The sequence below is a fragment of the Ipomoea triloba genome, chromosome 3, assembly GCF_003576645.1.
Source record: "Ipomoea triloba cultivar NCNSP0323 chromosome 3, ASM357664v1".
NCBI classification, from domain to species: Eukaryota; Viridiplantae; Streptophyta; class Magnoliopsida; order Solanales; family Convolvulaceae; genus Ipomoea; species Ipomoea triloba.
In genome coordinates, this window is record NC_044918.1 from 1,565,268 (window position 1) to 1,586,934 (window position 21,667).

A 21,667-nucleotide genomic window follows, 5' to 3' on the forward strand; every position below is an offset into this window, starting at 1 on the left:
CATTAACTGATTGTAGAATGATGTTTAGTAAATTAACTGTTAGCTTATAATTGATCAGTGTTTTGGAGCAATAAACTGTTACAAAAAGCTAATTAATCAAACACTTATATGTGATGTTTAACCAAGTCAAATATCTATTAGTGGTCAAACAAATAAAAATTAACTGATAAGCTAATTATTTTACCAAACAGAGCCATTATCAAATAGTGGTTTAAGCCTTACAAATTTCTCTCGTCACATAAAAAAAAAAAAACATTTTTAATTGTTGATTAGAAGACAAAAACTCTCGACCATTTGGTAGCCATTGTTGTGTCTTTTCTTTATGATTTTGAATTTCCTGTCCGGTGCCATTGGAGGTTTGGTAAACACAGTCATCAGTCATCAATGTGCTTGTGTGAATACGGAGGTTACTTTCGTGATTGTGTAAAATCTCATCCATTAATTAATTAATTAATTAATTATTACCAGGTTTAATTTATTTTAATTTTCCACCTTTGGACTAAAATTTTGTTTTTTTAAGGTTCTTTGTCTCTTCTCTTCTCTCTTTCTTTCTCCTCAGTCCTCTACTCCTCTCCTTTCTTTCAGGTGCAAATTTTCTTCTAAAATCTAAATACTCCCCCCCTCTCTCTCTCTCTATATCTCTCAAGGTCTTATCTATTTTGTGTATATATATATAATATAATTAATTGCAATTTTCTTGTTTACTTTTATAATATTCTTTCTGGGTTGCAGAAAGAAAGCACTGAGCTGAGGGCAAAGAGCAACAAAGAGAGAGAGAGAGAGAAAGGGATAGAGCGAGCGAAACGACAGCCTCAGGAACGACAGACGACGACAGAGATAGAGAGAGAGAGAGAGAGAAAAGAAGAATTGTTTTGAGGAGAGGAAGAAAACGATACCTGAGAGAGCCTTTGCAACCCTTTTACTGCAACTCTAAGTGCGTACTTGAATAAAGCTGAGTTTCATTTCTCTGCAAATGATAAGAATTTTTTTTTGAAATAAAAAAAGAAGAATTGTCCTTTTTTTTTTTTTTTGTTGTGTGTGTTTGTTAAATTTAATTTCATGCTTTCTCTTTCCCTCTTCCCCTTCTTGCACTTGCACCACTCTCATTTAGAAGCTCTTGTTGTGATCTCTTTCCTGTATTTTTATCATAATTTCTTTGTCACCGATCCATGCTTTAATTCCTCAGCAAATTAGACCTGGAAAAGAGGGTTCTTAAGAACAAGATGATGACGATGAAGATGAAGAAGAAGCTAGTGACATGGGAGTATTAGCGACCCGAAAAAGCTTGAGAATTCTTCTTTTTCTTGCTCAGAAAAGGCGAAATTCCTAGCTCTGGGGCCTTACACCCGGGCCAGATAGGATTGGAGTGAATTGTAATTCTATGTCTGGGGATTATCATCATCCTCATCCAGGTATCTTTAGTTTCTCGAATGGGTTCGAGAGATCACAGTCGGAACAGCAGCAGCAGCAACAGCAACATATTCGTAGGGAGAAGATGAGGGTGCAAGGGTTTGAGGCGGCGCCGCCGCCTTTGGTTGGGATAGAGGAAGAACAGACTGGTGGGCTTCAGGTTTACGAGACCGCTGGAATGTTGTCTGAGATGTTCAATTTTCAGTCCGGCACGGCGACGGAGCTGTTGGAGAATCAGATATCTCATTATCGGAATAATAACGCTCGGCCGGCCGGGATAGGGAGCGAGTGGTACGGGAATCAGTTGGGACCGTTGAAGAATCCTAGTCAGCAACAACAACCGATGTCGGGGATTAATGCGACGGCGGTGGCGGCGGACTCGGCCGCCGCCGCCATGCAGCTTTTCCTGATGAATCCACGGTCGCCGTCGCCGTCGCCGTCTAACCACCACCACCAGCCGCCGCCGACGCCGTCGACGCTCCACATGTTACTTCCTAATCCCTCCCCCACCTCCACTCTCCCAGGGTTTCACACCCAACCCGGAGGGCCTTTCGGTCAATTCACCTGGATTCCGGACAGCACCAATACCGGCGGACCCGCAAACCCCGCGGAAATCGGCGGCGGCGTCAACGTCGTCGAAGGCCAAGCCCTCTCGTTATCCCTCTCCTCCTCCTTACAACACCTCGAAGCCGCCAAAGCCGAGGAGCTATTCTTCAGCCAAGCCAGCGGATCCGCCTCCGCACAATTCCCATACAACAAAACCCTAACCGCCGGCGCCGGCCACCATCTTCTCCAAACGCTCCACGGCGGCGCCGCCGTAGGCGGCGGTTTAGTACCCCAAAACCACCAAATCCACTTCGGATCCTCTCTAGGAATCGTGAATGCACTGAGAAACTCCAAATACGCTAAACCCGCCCAAGAATTATTAGAAGAATTCTGCAGCGTCGGCAGAAATCATCAACTCAAGAACCAGAAAACCGGAAAACTCATCAACGCCGCCGCCACACAAAACCCTAATTCCCCTTCTTCCTCAAAGGATCCTCCTCAATTATCCCCCTCAGATCGCCTCGAGCATCAACGCCGCAAAGTCAAACTCCTATCCATGCTAGACGAGGTACATACACAATAATTCTTTCAATTCTGCAAATAATCATTGCTTTCTTGTTTACTAAATTATACATATTCCGGCGAGTTTCATTTCGGGGAGATTAATAATGTTAAAGACCAGACAACACAAGAATGCCGGCTGCTGACACACGTTGTTAGCTAGTTTCTTCGGATTGAGTTGGTCGTGTCTGATTATCTCCCAATTTTATAATCCCCAACCTTTAATAATCCCATTGGGGGAGTATTAATTACAATTTTGTTCATTTGGTAAGCCACCAGACTAATCATTGAGTCATTAACTATTCTAGGACGGGACACATTGGTACTTACAATCTTATATAGAAATTGATGATATTATTTTCTTGTTTTCTTCCAAATTCCTATTTTAGTAAATTTTCTGGTAACACCTCGTATTTTTCAGTAAATCAAAAAATTGGGAATTGCTAGTAACTTACAGGGTTACATAGTGTTTAAGAGGATGAAAACTTTCACATCTATCATATCACGGTTTAAAATTACGTCTTTTCTTATTATGATTCAAAAATTTACTGTATTAAGTGGGAAGACACCAGCAGACAGGTGGGCAGGCAAAGAACATGGGGAGATTGGCTGTTCATAGGAATAAAGTTTTTGGTTACTATACATAGTTTTTTTTTTTTGTATAATTGTAAAATTCAATATATATTTTCAGTTAAATATAACATTTGGCGGTTGAAACCTCAAATCAACGAGATACCATATCTGTTTCCCTAAAAACAATACAGTCTTACCTTAATGGATAACATTAATTTTTTTTTAAGTACTATAATGTCTGTTCATAACTACTTAATTTAGTATCATGGTTTTGGTTCAGGTGGACAGAAGGTATAGTCATTACTGCGAGCAAATGCAAATGGTGGTGAATTCGTTCGATTTGGTGATGGGGTTTGGGGCGGCGGTGCCGTACACGTCGCTGGCTCAGAGGGCGATGTCGCGGCATTTCCGGTGCCTGAAAGACGCCATTGCCGCCCAGCTGAAGCACAGCTGCGAGCTCTTGGGGGACAAAGACGCCGGCACCTCCGGCCTCACTAAAGGCGAGACTCCTCGCCTTAAGATGCTCGAACAAAGCCTCCGACAACAACGTGCGTTCCATCAAATGGGGATGATGGAACAAGAAGCTTGGAGACCTCAACGAGGCCTGCCCGAACGCTCCGTCAACATTCTTCGGGCCTGGCTCTTCGAGCACTTTCTCCACCCGTAAGTATTACATTTTTATTAAAAAGTATTTTAAGTTTTCGGGTCATTGGTAAAATTATGGGTCTAGCTCTTCAAGCACTTTCTGCACCAGTAAGTATTACATTTTCATTAAAAAGTACTTTACTCTCGGGTCATTGATAAAATTATGAAGGAAGAATTGAAGAAACCATTATTGCATAATTATTAGAGTAATGAGCTAGGATTGAGTATAAACCCAAAAATTTCTTTTTCTAGTCAAATTGATTAGATTGTTTTGACTCCTAACAAGAACAGTCTATTAATCTTCAACCTAAGTTTACTTAGTATAGAATCTTAAATAGTCGTTATGAGTTTTGATCTTCACTATTTTTTGATCATTTCTAGAACCGGACAGGGATTAAAGCGGCAGCAATTTCGAGCAGTTTTTATGTTGTCTCCACACTAAAATAAATAAATAAATAAATTGAAAATTTTAAAAAGCTGAAAAAGTTTATGCCTTTCACTTGTTCATCGCCACTTTATTCTTTTTCTCCCCTTCTCTCTTGGGATCAGATACCCCACTACAAGTCACTCTGACCTTTGCATGCATTTGAACAAAGGAAAAAAGAAGCCCTATTAACCTAACCACTAATTATTATACATAATCATATAGCCTAGCTTAATCCTATGAATAAGTCAAAGTCAAACATTCAAAATGGTTTCCCAAGAAAATTAAAATGATTGCCCCCATGAAATCATTTGTTTTAATTCATACATAGTAGTACGAGAATCTATATATAATGTTGTTGTTAATAATGAAAAAAAAAAAAAAAAAGTAGAGATCAGAGGGCATGCATCAGCTGTCATCCTGCCCTCTTTACTTCTGCTATATATATCTCTGATCTGCTGCTGAGACCACATTGCTTAGATTCTCACGCCCCTTCATGCACAGCCAAAACAATTTTTTTTTTAGTAACGAGGAAACCATAACTGTGCACCGGATAAACCTCATAATTCTAACATTGAAAGGATTACTTGAGGTAAATCAGGTTAAATTACTCAAACCAAAAAAGCTAATAGACGTTATTGCTGGGATAGAATTTGTAACTTTGTAATTACCAATTAAACTGTCAGACCAACTTAGTCAGAGCTGTAAAAACATAAACAACAATGTTTGTTTAGGTAGGGATCTGATGTCATTTTCTGGCGGTCTCTTTCCCAGGTACCCAAGCGATGCAGATAAACACCTATTGGCTAGACAAACCGGTCTCTCCCGTAACCAGGTACGCTATATATGTTCCGTCTCAACTAACAGTCTAATAACATGACTATAACACGGTGGGTACATCATTACATTATTCATTGTACAAACTTAGGTTTTAGTGTTTTACTTCTCCAGTTTCTTTTCCTCCGGGGAGAAAAAGACAACCTCCGGGACTGTTTGGGTTTGTTTCATGTCATGTGTTTGGATTCCTATCCAACATGCATTCTGGGAGAGATGAACAGCAGTGGTCTGTTTAGGAATAGTTGCGTGTGTGTGAGACTCTGAGCAATAAGTACATTTTTATAGATGAGACATCATGAGCATAGTCTATAGCTAGAGCTTTAATTGAATTTGAATGCCCCATGAAATCGTGTCTGATCACACGTTGGCAAACCCTGCATTTAAGACTGTACCGTGAACATAAATATGAATGCCATATATAAACGGCAGCCTTCATGTTCATACTGTTCTCTCTCACCCATTAATATTATATGCATCATTTGCTGCATGTTAGTACTATTTATTATTGAGCCTGGTTCCATGCAGCAGCCAGCTAGCTTGCTAGAGTAGTGTGCACCCACTGTAATTTATCAGTGTAGGAATTTTTTTACCGTAATCTAGTAGCTTGAAACAATTGATAACCAAACTACCAATAATATACCGGTCAGATACGAATATTAGTGCAGTATAAAAAGATACATGGATATTGATAATCCAAACTAAGTTAGTCAGATTGTTAACTTAGTAACCACAAGTTACAAGTTAACTTTCACCAGAGCAGTCTATTGATCTTCTTAATTAGTTTGAGTCGGGGTAAGTTAGGTTGGTTCACCACCTTGTGATCCTTTACCGGCCAGAATTACCTATTTTCCTTCTATTGGTTTGAGCCTATTAAGACAACCTAGATTGATTTACTTCCATGTGTCTTTTGTCAGCTAGGTTTACAGTGTAGGATTTTACCAAATGTACACCCTTGGGTGGGTCAAGTTCCAGTGTGGACAGTGTTTCTCGTGCAGCTGTGCGGTCACTCACCATTAGGAACGCAAAAATGCACCACAAAGTGTTCGGAAATGCACAATTAGATGTGGCGTGGTGCATTTTTACATACCTAATGATAAATTTGCACAAGTCTCATGGGAAACACTGCCCACATTTGAACAAGTATTTCCTTGAGTAGTGGCTACGGGTTTCCTCCTTATTATCCAAAAAGAAATACATGGACAAGTGAGATTTAATTACCTAGCTAATCAATGACAATAATAATGTTATAAACCTTAAAGGGTAGCATGTTAATCTAGAATTAATGTGGTGTAACATAGTATAGTAGCTTATAATTATAATAAAGTTTGGATTGTATGTATTTCAGGTATCGAACTGGTTCATTAATGCCAGGGTGCGGTTGTGGAAACCCATGGTAGAAGAGATGTACCAGCAAGAAGCCCAGGAAGAAGATGAAGATGGCGAGAAAATCCAGGCCAGTCCCAACAGTGGAAATAACAATACTGCACAAACGTCACCGCCTAATAGTAGCAATTCTCCCCCACCCCCACCCCCCTCTGCCACCGCATCATCAGCGTCAATTACGCCTCCAATCACAGCTCCCACAGCCAAAAGATCCGAATTCAATGACCGTGAAAGCGACCCTTCACTCCTCGCAATCAATACCCACCGCTCCAAATCCGCCGCGGCGGCGGCCATGTCCGCCACCGCCGCGATTCCGGCCGCCCAGTCATTCCCGGCGGTTCTCACCTCCAGTTTCGGCGCCCCTTCTGACATGGGGCCCTCCACGCTCATCAGGTTCGGGACTAGCGGCCCCGCCGCCACCGCCAGCGGCGGCGATGTGTCGCTCACGCTGGGGTTGCGCCACGACGGAAACTTGCCGGAGAAGACACATTTTTTCGACTAGATGCATGGACGTAGTTCTGCGCATGCATGCATGGCTGATGCATGCGGATTAATTTATACAGATTGAAAAAACATCCACATAAATTAAATCTTAAAAATTTGGACAATTAAATTATATTATTTTGCTTTCTTTCTTTTTGGGTGATGAGAAAACCCGCATATATTATTCTTCGTAGTTATTGCTTCTTGTGTCAATCATATATATTCATCTAGACAAATACATATAATTAATGACAAAGGATAGCATATAATAACTATGAATGACATTTACTGTAACTGTAATTGTATAGTTGTAGTAGCAGCAGTACATTTTTTGGTCGATCTAGCTACTCATTATTTTTACAGCATACATTTATTTTATCTTGTTTATGAGTTTTGGCTCGAGTATATTAAGGGGTTCATGATATAGCGCTAGTCTAATAAAGTAAAAAAATTGGATTATTAAATTAAAGCTCTTAATCATTGGATCAGTCTGGTGCGAATCGGAATTAATTTGAGTATGATATGGACCTGCTTCATGGTTTGACAAAAAATTAAAGCTTTGAATGGGCGGATAGGTACTGAAAACGAAGGAAAACAACCACTGAAAAGAGGTGGTGGTTGTCCCATGAAACCTCTTTTGCTTGTAATATGAATATGGTGAGTTTGTTGTTGTTACCTATATTGACAACACATGCCATAATTAGAGTACTTGGAATACAATTCAAAACAATTATTGTCTCCAAAGCAACAATTACCCTTCACCTAATGTCTACCTAGATGCTTTCCCAATGTTTACTCTCATCCGATAATCTCTTGTTTTTGAAACATAGAATATCCACATGATGGATACCTGCTAACTTCACACAACTCCCGACAGCGATATATTCATGTACGATGAAACACTTGATGATGTTGCCAAGCCTAGTGTTATGTTGATTGTTGAGCAGATGCTTGAAAGGAAAGTCCTACATCATGCTATCGAAACATAATTAACATCCGTTATTGTGCAAATATAAGAAAATGATGGCATCGTAGTACATTAAAAATAACCGTGTTATGTTGGGGCAGAGGCTTAAAAGGCAAATGCAACTTCTTATCATTGAAACGTGAACTAATTAACCACTAAATAACATTATGTGTTTACTACTAGCTACAATAAGTGTTTAATCTTGACGAGGCAATCCTAACTAAGTTAGTCGATATTTAATTTGGCAACCACAAAGTTCCAATTTCAACTTCCGGTGAAAAATGTCGATCTATTAGCCTTCTTGGTTTGAGCTGATCATGTATGGACAACCTATGCTGGTTTAATTTACCTCTTTATCACCATTTACCAATTAGGATCACAAGGTAGACTTTACTCGAAGCTCACCTTCCAATAATAACTGCAAACTTCTATCTTTAAAAAACCTATTACATGTTGAAAAACGTGGTATATATAAGGTTATGTTACAAGTGGTGTATAGTTACCACATTAAATATTAGTGTTCAACATTTTATATGTGGGGGGGCAAGGATTAAGACCGGGACTGGACCTAATATCAGAGGATATGATATGCCTGTGTCATGAATAGGCTTATCCTCAGTACTTGTAATACTTTTTTTGTCTTGCTTGGCCCCATAATTTAGACAAGAAATTGATGCCAAGGGCAGTACAGGCAAGCCATTAAATTTATGACCTACTCTATGTCTCTATCAAAATATTTTATTTTTGTTGTTTAATTAACTTGCATTATTTCAAAATATTTATAATATGTTTGGTAAATATCTGTTAGCTGATTGGATTTTCCGTGAATGACAATGACAACTTAACGATCAGAGTATTTATTTCTTTTTCTCTACATATAAAAATATCTCGAACCAACTTTGGAATTAAACTCTCTTTTCTTCATCAATTCAAATATAATTTCTCATGTGAACTCACTTGATATACAGTAATGAAAAACTATATATCCAACATCTTTAAACAATGGGATAGGGAATATTCTTACGACAACATTATATTAGGAATCTCTTGCTTTATCAATTTCCTCTAACCAGTATCCAACATTCTAATTTCTCTCCACCCCAAAACCAGAATTTAATGGACGAGAATGAATGATCTTTGAATCTTTTGACGACAAGTCCTCGAGGTTTGAATCCGGCCCTGTGCTGTTTGGGCACGCTGAGAATGACAGTGGCAAACATCAAACATGGCACCCTGTTTGCGGGCCCCAATTATGGAATCCAAAAGATGGTCCTGTTGGGCTTTTTATAATTTCAACCCAAATTTCTCACACAAATACCCTTTTAATTTCTTTCCCTTTTTATTTTTATTTTTTAATTTTTAAATTTTATTATTCACTTAATAACACACTATATCCATATACCTGTTTCTCGGTTTGAACTATATCCATATACCTGTTTCTCGGTTTGAGCTAGTTATCCGTGATCAGAAATTATGTGTAGTTGAACTTTAATCTCGAGCGGGTGTCGTATAGATGCAATCATGACTTGTGTTTTCTGTTTACGAGTTTTTTTTTTTTTTTTGGGTATTGATGGCACAACTTTTGTGATGAGGACCACCTTGTTGGCATCCATCTCCAGACAGTGAATAGTGCATCCAAGATTGAATTTCTTAGGACCACTTGACAGCCCTATGACCAACTCTGGCCTGAACAGTCAAGTGGATCCACACATTTACCATCTAATCTTCTTGGTTGAACACAGTAAAAAAAAAAAAAAAAAACAACCTTTGACTTTCCAAACTGCATATGTTTGAATCTTGATTTGGTCCCAGAATTTCCTGTCTGGCTTTTGGATTGGACAATAAAAAAATTAACATATGGGATTATATAACTTCAAGAATCCCAAACCTAACATGTGTGTGTGAGAAAATGGTTGGAGGGTTATCAGTCTTCAGGGTGTGTTCAATCCTAATGGCTTTTCTTTTTGCAATGTCTGCATCTTTCCAGTTGAATGATCCTGGTAAGCTATTCAAACCCATCAACATCCTATTCGTCCTATTATGTTTTCGATGATGTCTTTCATCAAGATTCTAGGACAAGGACAGGTAGAGATCGACCTTCAGGGTCGGGAATCAATCCTTACTATGTTTTTAATGATGTTATAAACGATCTATCTACTGTACTAGATTGGTACCTGTGGATTCCTCTATACTCGACTGCAACCATTGTGAACTCGGTCAATGGGGCGAGCAACCTGATGGCAGTCAGAAAACTAGCAAAATGTACATTTTGGCTGGGGATTATAGTGTTCATCAAACTAGGGATTCTAGATCTGCAGAATGGGATAGTTGGGCTATGGTCAATGGATATGAGGGAGAGGGCTGTGAGAGAGAAGCTAGGAAGTGGACTGGTTATCATCTCTATGTGTTTACACCTAAGAAAGTCAACTCCAAAAAATCTCGACTATGGTATGCTCAAATTGTATTGCTCGATTAAAGATTAGGAAAGGGACTCGAATGACTCAAACCCTATCTGGTTTTCGAATTGCAGGAATGCTAACCTTGGTGGTGGTGAGCTATGGGCTATGTTCTGCTTTCTTTGTGCTCCACAGGAAGGAGATGAAGTTTTGATACTATCTGCAGGTTGCACTGCAGATCCTGTGTTCATCATCAGATGTAAAAATTTGTAAAATTTTGCATTCATAATTAAAGCTAATCATGTATGGAAAAGGGTTCAATTCTTCGGATGATTCAAGAAATCCATCCTAGTCTAAAAATCTCGTTTCTAGTCGATAGGAGGTATGTACAGCTCGTTAAGTTAAAAAAGATTAACTTAGTAAAGACGACCCCTGCAATTTGAAGATCCACAGAGGCACGGAATCCCTTCTCCAGGCAATGGTTTGTAGCGATAATCAAATGTCAGCTCTTCACCCGCGAGTATCTGCACATAAAAGTGGTTCACACGAGTATAAGCAATACAGTTTTAACATCTATCAAAGTAGTAAAATGGTTTTGCAAATTTAGACCATGGAGAGTGTTTTTATATCTGGAACATTATTATTATAGCCTTGTAGCATTTAGGTAATGAACATTCAAAGAGAACAGACGGCACTTACATCTCGACCAGCATAAAGACCAATATGTGCAAGTTGATAATCCATGCTTTCCACAAGAACTTGATGATTCACAAGATTTGGCAAGCAGCTAGAAGCACCAACGATAACGAAAAAGGTTCAGTACACGTGAATACGAAAGCTGTCTAAACCAAAATGAGTTGTCGAGATAAACAGAAGGATATATTCGTAAGTAAACAACTTTTTGGTAACTATTTCAAGCTGCCCTTGAACCTGAGGGCTGAGCCTACCATTCTTGAAACAAGGTCCAAAACAAATGTACTTCTCAATTTTCCTTGGTCGTTTTTTTTAATTCTTAAAAAAAGTTCTATCAATTTTAAAATAGAAACAAAGCCCAGATATAACAGGTCATGCCCAAACAATTCCAACCAAAAAAGGCTCCTCACCTGTGATTGATGTAACGGGAAATGTTACCATAATTTGTGGCATCAATTACATACGGAGACTGCCCCTCGACCAGTCTGCTCATATCATTAATGTGTGTGTCAATCTCCAATAAATACGCACAACCTTCTCTGCCATACCTATTTGTTGAGCGCAAGTAAGAATCAAAGGAAAAGGCGAATAATACCAAATTATCGTAAAGAAAAAGGAAAGAAGTAGATTGGACGGCACACACACCTACTACGTCTCCTATTTGCCTCCTGCTCATCGATTACCTCACCAATAAACTCACACACAAATGTACCACGCAGGATTGCTTCTCTTGCCCTGACTGCCCAACCCTATTAACCAATGTGATTGAAATAAATAAATAAAAATAAAAAGGTCAAAAATTTTGAATTCATTCAGAATTTCAGATAAAAGGGAATTGTTACCTTTGTATCAGTTTTGAATATCTCAAGCTTCACTTTAACACCATTCTGCAAAACCCTATTCTTACAAGATTTATCACAGCAACACCACTGGTTGCACTCATAAACTAGGTATCCCTCCTGCAAATTGGATGAAAAGTGAGGTTATGACACAAATTTATTGATAACTAACAGAATGAAGCTTTTATAGCCATCAAGGAAAGCCGGGTAAATTGTTTTGATACTTGATGTTTGGGTTAAGTTACAATATGGTCGTCAACATTTTCAAGAGTTGCAATCTCATCACTAATGTTTCTTTCTTTTTTAAAATATCACGCCCATTTTCAAGGTAATGAAACTCTATTCCCCTTTCTATTCTTTGACAGTCAACTTCAGTGAAATAGAATCCCAAATATTGAAATTTAACACCACTAATGAAACTGTAAATTTTAAATTAAAATGACCATATTACACTTAACGCAAACATTACATGGGGGAAACTATTTACTCAAGCAAGAATCGCAGAACCTATAGTATATAGATCCACAAGCAATTATAAAGAAGTTCTTCATTAACTGGACTATTGAGCGAAAATGAATGAAGATAGACAAAGAATCTAGACTTATCAAGATAAATCAAATTGAAAATAATAGACCAAGAATCCAGACTTCACAAATATAAAACAATAAAACAAGTCAGCAACATTTAACTTTTCAACTACTGATGTTCAGTACGATTAGAACAGCACATACAATTAAACAATAATTAGATATTACATAGAGAAGAATATAATGTTTACCTCCAAAATGATTCGTCCTCTCTCATCATAGGGGAACCTTCCATGCATTGGCTGGCCATATATGTCTTTTGCATCCTCGTAGTCGTTGTCAAAAAGATAAACATGATCACAGGTTTGAGAAGAGCACATAGAACTGGGACAAGAACACCCTAATTGTGAACTCTGCTTTGGAAAGAAAGAAATGAGAGAGTGAGTGTGAGAAAGTGAAAGAGTGATGGACTTAACAATTCAACTGCTTGTTGTTTAGATCATGTCAGCAAGCCAGCAACAATGAAATGCACCATATTTCCAGATAAATTTTTGTTTGTTTCAAAATACAATAAAATAAAATAAAAAAGAAAGAAAGAAAGAAGAAGTCAGATAAACTTACATCAATATCAAGTTGCAGTGATTGATCTAGAAGAGGCTTTGTTATGTAACTAAAGCTGTCCCAAGGCAGAGAATTTGCACTAATTTGACCATCAGAATCATCTGGAAGGATGTGGAGGGAGCCGAGAAGGTTGTCCTCCATCACACAAGTAATTGGAACGGATTCCTGTCCAAAACTAATGTCATCACACAAAATGATTGTTCTATCTGAGGGCTCATGCCTGATCTGTTCGGAGTCAATGACATAGTGAGACTCATCCAATTTCCATTCACTTACGACAGCATTAGGCGTTGAATACTTCGGTCTATTCAAGCAATTGGGGAGGGGAACCAAAGGGGGCATGTGTGGATCAACAAATGGTCCACATCCATTGGGGCAAATAAATCCATCTAGGTGCCAATTTACTAGGATATTTTGCTCACTGCAAAGTTTGGCTGCCTTCAGATATATGCGTTCTGGCAAGGATCCATAATTTGCCTCTAATGAAGCTTTGAGGCTTACTCTGCAGCAAACTGATCGAGCCACTGATAAGATATCCGAATTATTAGGACGTGGCTTTGTTTTCTTGGTCTCGGTAAATAATATCTTTGCAATAGCTAAGCACTGATTATCTACCAACTTGTCAAGACTAGATGCCTCAAGTACACTTGAACGAGCTCCGAGTTCCCCAGTGCCAACTAAATTTGATGACTGGATGCGTTTTTTCATATTCTGTGCACTTCTGCTCCTAATTCGATATGATGCTGCAGAAGCTAGACTTTTCTTAAATTTTGGGCGGGTAAGCCTCCCAGATTTCAATTTATAAGCATAAAAACGGATGCCTCTCTTTGAGAGACGAGAACTGACAGATGTTGGGCCCATATGAGCAGCTTGGTGATGACGACCAAGATCAGGTAACAAATCAAATTTCAGGCCACAAAATTTACAGATGAATTTTCGAACACTTGACTGATCCTCAGAGTTGATATTTTCTACAGGCACTGGCCTGCCCTGCTCAACATTGAAATCTTCACTTCCAGAAAAATTATGATGTTGAGGCGCATTTGACGACCTGAAGTTGCCAGGATGTACAGCAAGCACATGAGACCATAACTGCTCTTGGTTACCAAAATGGCTACTACAAGGAATGCACTGGAAAAGCATGCACTGCTCAACAAATTCCACGTGGTGCCTCTCCTTCACATGAGATTCCAAAACCTTTTTGTTAGTAAACGAATCAAGGCATATTGCACAAACATAACCCCTGAAAAGCCATTGAGCTTCCTTAGTATGATTATCCATCCAGTGTCTACCAAGTGCTTGGTCATTCAAAAATGTTCCTGAGCAAATTTTGCACCTAATGACATTCTCATCATCATCCTCCTCATTGTTATCATTAGAAACTGAGATTGGAACCGATCCTGTGTTAGAGGAGAAATCTTGCATATTTTCATTAAAGGCAAAGCCCCAGAGCCTTTTGAGCCTTTCTTTCTCACTGTAAACCAATTTCATTAAGAATTCCCTGATTCTCGCATCTTTAGAAGCTTCAGATATGGCCCACTGAAATTGGACTTCTTTTGGCACTGGATTTCTCCTGGACAGAACACTTTTGAATAGCCGATAGAACAGCTCACAAGCTTGATGTAAATACAACTTTTGCTCCCTTGAATGGCAACTTTTAAGGAGCTCTATGAACACCTCCTTTGAGATTATCCTACTCTTACCATCCCTTGCACGCTTGAGCCAGCTTGGCAGATGTTTCTCACAGTATAGTGAATGCCGCTTTGCACCTTCTAAACAAGGTTCACCATCTTGGGGCCACAAACCTATGCACAGAAATTCAGTATCGTTATACTCGTGCATATGATACTCAGGCATTCGAATTAAGCTGTTTCCTTTGAAGGAATCCCCGCCTATAACTGAGATGGGGTCCACATCAAGTGGAAGTTCATATCCATCAGCTACGACGATGTCTTTGCAATTTGTGGTTTGTGACACATCAAAGCCGTCATCATGTTTTCTCTTAAGTTTATTCTCAGGTGAACTAAAGGACAAATTTGTATCACCCTTGGGCCTATGCTTCTTACAGAAAGAAGAACCATGAAGAGACCGATGCTTGCATTTAGTCCCAAGTACAGTTGTACCTTCACACATTCCTGCTTCAACAGGTGGCGTTGCTTCAGTCTTCGAAGAGTTACTTGCAAAACGGGAAGCCAAATGAACACAACAATAAACATCACCATCATTTGCCCATCTCACACATTGCCTTCCCTTAGCCTCAATGAATGCTATGCATTGGCGATTCTTATTGCTGTGATCAAAAGATTTAGTAGTAACAATTCCCTGAGTAGGAGTCAATTCAACATCTTTCGTATGAATGACCTCGGAATTTTCGGGTTCAACAATGATATCACCCCATCTATCATTAAGACTACCAGGAGATCCAGTAGGAGGAGCTTCCCCAAGAGAAGTATCACCTTTAGTATGCTCAGAATCTAATGATGCAGCATTATCCACAGTATCACGGCCATTAAAGAAACCAGAATCAATAAGAGTTATAGCTTCATGCCCCTGAGAATCCACTTGTGAAGTATTTGTATCAGCACGCCGAACTTCAAGCTTGGGCCTTTTCTTGCTCTGCTGTAGACCCACCGACAATGGGCTATCAGAAGTTGATTTTTGCAGGTCTCCACTAGTGGATACAGGATGTGAAACCGAAAACCATTTCATAACCTCATGTTTGCAAGTCTTCCATTCAATGCTAAGTTCAAGATGTGCAGAATCACTCGGAAGTGAATTTATGTCATTCCAAAGAATAGCATCAACCAATTCCTAGAAAGTAATCATGTTAGTAAATAACATTCAATTTGATCAAAACTCCATTTTTTCACATATGATTGCAGTCAGCTGTTCAAATTTCACACAGTTTCTGTGGTGAGAGAAACTAATAAAGCAAGACTTTTTTTTTTTTTGAAAAATAATAAAGCAAGACTAGTTAAACTAATAATGTACATGAGGCACGATAAAAACAAAGTGTCTATACAAATGGTCAAACTAAAAGAGAAACAATGCATTAATGCATAATATAAGAATTAAGATATGCACACATACAGATATAAATAGGCAATTCTTCCATTAATAAGTATAGGGAGATTTTCAAATAGAAAAGTACAAAAATATATTGACAAGGTGACAGAGAAAGTATATATGTATGTATTGAGGTGCAAGGAAAAAAGTATGAGAACATTGGTGCAAACAAGCACGTGCCAAAAACTTACTTCCTTCAGTATTTCAGCAGCTTCAGCACTGTTTGCATTCTGACACTGTTGAACCCAAGACTGCAGTGAGTTTTCCCGCCAATTTGAAGTTTTGTAATGTGGCAGTATCATCTGCAGAGGAAGGGAATTATTATCTAGGCAGAAGCAAAACAGGACTATATATATTTCATTCACAGAGGGAGATTTTTTACATCTTGAAATTTCAACAGCATCCTTCCGATATCAGAATAGTCTTTACACCGGGAAGCCTCCATTGCAAATTCCTTCCAGACCATCACATTGCGAGCAGTCTCCACCAGAGCCTAAATGAGTAGAGAAACATCACAAGTTTAAAAATAAATAAATAACATATAATTATAATTATAATTATAAATGATAGGAATAGAAAAGCAGTATGGAATATATAAGCAAACCATAGATATAATAAAAATAAAGCTTTGAAAGCAAACCTCTCTGTGTAATTGATCAAAGATATTCAGTATGCCTACAGCAAGCTTTTGCATGATAAAACGATGAGAAAGAGTCAGATCATTGACCATCTTAGCTCCAACCTTATGTGTCTTATATGCAATGGGCTGTGGAAATTCATTAATCGGGCAAACAAGAAGCACATCTGCCCACGAAAAATTCCGGGTCCGAGGAAAGAATATCACAAGATACTTTTTTCTGTCATGGGTTGGTTTTGCTCTCACAGTTGACAATGGCCAGTCTGCTCTCGCACATTTGATTCCTGCTTGCCACTTGCCCCTCCACTGTGCAAAATGATATGCAGAAGAGTTGATACAAATATCTTTAAGAGGGCAACATACATATGTGTGTCTTTGTGTGTGAATGAACAACTAAAGTTTGAGGAAATTATGTTTTCCTCTCAAATAGGTTTTAAGACACAAAAAGAACTTGAGTTCTACGATAAAGTACAATTTCAACACTGTTTTCATATGGTTCCTATATGACTAATGCAAACCATATATAAAGGTTATACAGAAGTTGCAAGAGGTACAAATATAATGAACAAAAGTATTTTTGTACCTTTACCCATACTGCTAGAGGTTCATCTCTTTCTAGCAATGGAGGTTCACATAGCTTGGTTTCCCCTTCTTGGTTATCATTCGGGTTCCCACCTTCATTTGCATTTAGAAATGGCTTAGAGCTTTCCACGGCCAGCCCAGGACCAGCAGCATGAGCCTGTATCTCTGTGTTTTCATCTTCGGAATCATGGGAATCAGAGGACAACTTTGGGCCATCCTCCTCAAATTCATGATATGCATTCGCAGTAAAGTGCTCTTCAGAAGTCTGCATGGCCTCAACGGTCCATTGAACTCCATCTTGTGTTTCCTTCTGAGCCCCTTCCACATTAATTACCATGCCATCAACTTTCAGATCTGCAGTTTGAACTTCTGCTGTGAGTTTCACACAATTTGGTTCTTCACCATGCACGAGACTCGTTCCCACGTCCTCTTGAGCGCAATCAGATTCTCCAACATAATGTACACCAGAGTGGGAAAGCACTTCCATAGCTCCAGACAAGAATCTTCACTACTACACAACGCCTATCCACTTTTACAAGTGCACAATCTGTAGAATATGATCCAAGTTCCACTGATGACACTGGTTAAAGAGCAACAGCACGAATGAAATCTTGTTTAAAAATGTAAAGTAATCTACATGGCATTATGCAAAAGTAAAATGAAGTCATGCATTCTGACAATATATATATATATATAGTATAGTATAGCAAGTCAAGAAAATTTTTCCCAAAGTCAATGGCAAATTACACACAAGTGAAAATGTAAACAGCTTTAAGAATGGAAATAGACCTGTTAGTTGCAATAACTTAATGGACTAAAAAAAGTATTTGAAAATACTCACTACACTTCCGAATTAGAAGCATTAGAAATCTCTTCTGCATAACAAGGCTTATCTTTTGCCAAGAAAAGATACAAGAAGGAAAGGAGAATATATTTTACTAAAAAGAAAAAAAGGAAGAAAATTTAATCTTGATCATCATGCAACAACTGATCATATGAGAATGTTAGGATGAACGAAAAAGAACAGAAATGGTCATATTAGAATTGAATACGTAAAAAATAAGTTCAGCCCACCTAATCCACCAAAACGTTTTTGATAAAGGAAAGCGAGGGTAAGGGATGCTAATCCCTTCCCTTCACCAATAGTGAAAGGGATTAAATCCTCCTTTCAACTAATCGACCCCTAAAAATATAAAAAGGCTTGTAAGGTAAGAAAAACGCCTCTTTTTCAAGAAACCCTAAAGGCGAGGCTTTTATTTGAAGCCTCTTTTAAAAGAAGCTCAAGTTAGGCAAAACAAGCTCATAATCTATTTCAATCTATGTTTGTTTTCAATCTGTATCCAATCACTGAATCTCACAACTCTCTAGTTGACCCGATCGGTGGACTAGGGGGATTATTAGTCAAATACGCATAATAATAATAATAATAATAATAATAATAATAATAATAATGTTATTATTAATAATAACCCCTCAAACCAATTGATCCCACAGTGTACAAGTAGATAAGTTAGCCAAACAAGCTCTACGATGGTTAAAGCATGACTGATAAATGGCGTAGGTATATAGAAGCTCCGGTTAGAAAGTCTAATAATATGGCAACATAGAAGGAAATGGAGTAAAGAGGGGTGGACAAAAACTTACTTCAATATACTTCCCATGGCTGGAGGTCAAAATAAGTTCTTAAACATACATGTTTGCTTAAGGGGTTACAACTTACAACTAAGCATAATTTCATGGAAAAACAAAAACCATATTGCTAACTCAAACTAAATTGCAATCAGAGAAACAACTATGCTCCTGATTCAATCAATCAATATCATCATATTATACCTGGTTTGTGGTATTAAATGATTCAGTGTTTCTCGCACAATTCGCTCAGCCGTTCGTTAAAGTCAATGGGTCCAAGGTACAATAAATTAAAAAAAAATGCGTTAAATTAAATGCAACCTTAAGTGCTCAAAATTAGTTTCCAAACCAGTATTAACTTATAATCGCTCACCTAACTTATAATCTCCCACTTAAAGTACAATTTTGAGTACTCAAAATTAGTTTCCAAGTCAGTATTAACTTAATCGCTCACCGAAAGTAGAATTTTCACAGGTAATCCTCAATTATCAAATTCACCAAATTTAGAACTCAACATTCCCAAATTGACCACTCTTTTGTCTAACATTTCCGAAATACTCTCACCTTCACCAAACTCTACCCTTCTGCAACTCTATAAGAGGGATTACTTTGAACATTTTGGACTAAAAATAGTTTCTTTGATAGAAAACATTAAATTTGGTTAAATTGATAGTTGAAAAGAAAATGTGGAACTTTCACTACAGAAAAAGAAACCAGAAGTGCAATTATAACATAACTGGATAATCTTATGTGCCCAGATTTAAACTCTGAATCAATTATGCATTTGTAAATTACTCTGTATAATTAGATATAGATAACAACCACATTAGCATCACATATCAAACATGCAGAGATACATACATATATCTTATAGAGATTGTAGTAACTGCTCAAAAGGACCATAAAGCCCATGGGTTGTTCACAGTCTCTAATCAAAACTGCAACTTTCACACTTTGGGACGTTAATTGCTTGATGAAAAACCCCCCAAACCCAGTAAACTAACTAGTTACTTACTCTGCATTGCGCTGATTAGCACTTAGCAGTAGCAGTGACATAAACCCTAACTGAATCAAGACTGGATTTTTATTCCCCAGATCACAAATCAACCCACAACCCACGCCTAGACACAAATCTAAAAAAAAAAAAAAAAAAAANAAAAAAAAAAAAAAAAAAATGCAAACGATGAATCCCTAAACTCCCCCAAAATCAAAACTTCCCTCAATCGTGCATGTCCCAAGAATCTCTAGACCAACACTTTAGAAAAACAAAAAATAAATAAATAAACAATCACTAACACTAATCAGCATTCGTTTTGTCCTTTTGTGGCAGCAATGAAGAGCAATAGGGTCCAAGACCATGGCTGCCCACAAAAATGTTACACATATACATACACATTCATGTATCTATATATCCTGCCCACAACATAACTAGTGTGTGCATATACACCCCCACACACGTAATTGCACAAAAAAAAGAATAGATATTACAGACATGGAGAAAAGGGTTGAGAGAGTAGGGTAAGGGTAATGTACCTTAGCATCGGAGAAAAACCATAAAATTTTTTTTGCAGTGGGTGTTGATTTTGTGTCAAATTAGCGCACAATTATTTGGTTTGACCAAAAGGAATTGTTGCAGGTGAAGTGATATATGTATATATGTATGTGTATATATAAATGGGGTGCGAGTTACCAATACCACCAGGTTTTAGGCTAAGGAAGAAAGGTGTCAGTGGGCACGTCCCCTGCCCTGCCTAGCAAACCAACAATTTATTGTGTACTGTAAATGAAAGGGAAAATCAAAGTGATAGAGAATAGAATAGGGCAAACGATTAAATAAAAATCAAACGAAAAAGAAAGGTAGAGAGATGGTGGAGAAGAATACGGGGCGGGTGGCAGGGGGTACGAAGAAAGTGGCCTCCTTGAACTATCGTAAATAAATAATATTTATACTTAAAAAAACCCAATTTTCATATGCCCTTTGCAATTCCGTAACGTGGGGTTGAGTCACTTGAGTGCAAAGATTTGTAGGGTTTGATTGAAACTAATTATAGCAATTCGAGTTTCCGTAATGTACACCTTCAAATAATAAATACCTTTCTTTTTTGTTACCAAAATCATAATAATGATAATAGGTTAGTAGTTTACGGGGAGAATCGTATATGAAAATAGAAAGAAAACGATATTAAACAAATCTTGAATATTTAATTGACCAACATCAATAATGTCGATAAAAATAAAAGTCGACAAATCTCATTAAATATGTAGTTCGAATTTGCTCTAAAAAATCATCTTGTATTTTAATTTTATGATCATTAATTAAGTCGGACTCGATATATTATTTCAAATCGCTTTATAAATTATATGAACTATTTAGGATATATCTTTGATTTTGGTAGAATAAATTTCATTTTGATCCTCTAACTATTATACATGAATTACATTTGGTCTTTAACTGTTAAAATTTTGGATTATGTAATTTGTATCATATACCGTTTAATTTTTCGTCCAATTATTGTTGAAAGTGCTCATTTCGAAATAAGTAAATGCATGCATTAATGCCCCTTCTTGAAGAAGCAAATATTTTTGTTAAAATATTAAAATATAAGGGTATATTTTAAAATATTTTGTTAAAATATGTATAAATATTAATTATCTATTACTAGTTTAATTTTGTTTTTAAAAAGTATAACACTAATAAAAAAAACTTGTAAATAATGCATAAATTAGTGTTAAGTAATTAAACATCACACTCTAATTGAAATAATAACAAAATATTGTCTGTATGGACAACTCAACTGGTCACATAGGTGAAGTTTGGAAACAATGATCCGGGATCGAGTCTCACAAG

At 37.7% G+C, this 21,667-nt stretch overlaps 3 protein-coding genes across 6 annotated transcripts; 2 read left to right on the top strand and 1 right to left on the bottom strand.

Moving 5' to 3' along the window:
- Positions 1–526: 526 nt before the first annotated feature.
- LOC116013263 (BEL1-like homeodomain protein 4) lies at positions 527–7,199 on the top strand. 3 transcript variants are annotated; one of them, XM_031252929.1, is made up of 6 exons: positions 527–585; positions 733–934; positions 1,187–2,524; positions 3,371–3,753; positions 4,934–4,994; positions 6,342–7,199. In XM_031252929.1, the coding sequence occupies exons 3-6, from the start codon at positions 1,382–1,384 to the stop codon at positions 6,879–6,881; spliced, it is 2,127 nt and encodes a 708-aa protein (XP_031108789.1). In that variant the 5' UTR covers positions 527–585; positions 733–934; positions 1,187–1,381; the 3' UTR covers positions 6,882–7,199. The 3 variants fall into 3 exon arrangements, with proteins under 3 accessions (XP_031108789.1, XP_031108791.1, XP_031108790.1); XM_031252931.1 differs by lacking the exon at positions 527–585 and adding an exon at positions 592–647; XM_031252930.1 differs by lacking the exon at positions 527–585 and having other exon boundaries at positions 691–934.
- Positions 7,200–9,722: 2,523 nt separating this feature from the next.
- Positions 9,723–10,502, top strand: LOC116012242 (transmembrane protein 220). The gene is made up of 3 exons (XM_031251742.1): positions 9,723–9,829; positions 9,996–10,277; positions 10,360–10,502. The coding sequence occupies exons 1-3, from the start codon at positions 9,739–9,741 to the stop codon at positions 10,437–10,439; spliced, it is 453 nt and encodes a 150-aa protein (XP_031107602.1). The 5' UTR covers positions 9,723–9,738; the 3' UTR covers positions 10,440–10,502.
- On the bottom strand, positions 10,484–20,728 carry LOC116012241 (histone-lysine N-methyltransferase SUVR5). 2 transcript variants are annotated; one of them, XM_031251740.1, is made up of 12 exons: positions 20,353–20,728; positions 17,192–17,737; positions 16,612–16,914; positions 16,354–16,464; positions 16,163–16,273; positions 12,906–15,716; positions 12,536–12,697; positions 11,761–11,877; positions 11,564–11,667; positions 11,329–11,466; positions 10,925–11,012; positions 10,484–10,749 (listed from the first exon to the last, which is right to left on the bottom strand). In XM_031251740.1, the coding sequence occupies exons 2-12, from the start codon at positions 17,675–17,677 to the stop codon at positions 10,642–10,644; spliced, it is 4,539 nt and encodes a 1,512-aa protein (XP_031107600.1). In that variant the 5' UTR covers positions 17,678–17,737; positions 20,353–20,728; the 3' UTR covers positions 10,484–10,641. The 2 variants fall into 2 exon arrangements, with proteins under 2 accessions (XP_031107600.1, XP_031107599.1); XM_031251739.1 differs by having other exon boundaries at positions 17,192–17,770.
- Positions 20,729–21,667: the final 939 nt, after the last annotated feature.

Coding starts and splice junctions, on each gene's coding strand:
- LOC116012242 (XM_031251742.1), top strand. CDS start 9,739: ATGGTTGGAGGGTTATCAGTCTTCAGGGTGTGTTCAATCCTAATGGCT. Junction 9,830..9,995: donor TTTCCAGTTGAATGATCCTG/GTAAGCTATTCA, acceptor CTACTGTACTAG/ATTGGTACCTGTGGATTCCT. Junction 10,278..10,359: donor TCCAAAAAATCTCGACTATG/GTATGCTCAAAT, acceptor TTCGAATTGCAG/GAATGCTAACCTTGGTGGTG.
- LOC116013263 (XM_031252929.1), top strand. CDS start 1,382: ATGTCTGGGGATTATCATCATCCTCATCCAGGTATCTTTAGTTTCTCG. Junction 3,754..4,933: donor TTCGAGCACTTTCTCCACCC/GTAAGTATTACA, acceptor TCTCTTTCCCAG/GTACCCAAGCGATGCAGATA. Junction 4,995..6,341: donor CCGGTCTCTCCCGTAACCAG/GTACGCTATATA, acceptor TATGTATTTCAG/GTATCGAACTGGTTCATTAA.
- LOC116012241 (XM_031251740.1), bottom strand. CDS start 17,677: ATGGAAGTGCTTTCCCACTCTGGTGTACATTATGTTGGAGAATCTGAT. Junction 11,668..11,760: donor TATTCAAAACTGATACAAAG/GTAACAATTCCC, acceptor ATTGGTTAATAG/GGTTGGGCAGTCAGGGCAAG. Junction 11,013..11,328: donor TCCCGTTACATCAATCACAG/GTGAGGAGCCTT, acceptor TGGTGCTTCTAG/CTGCTTGCCAAATCTTGTGA.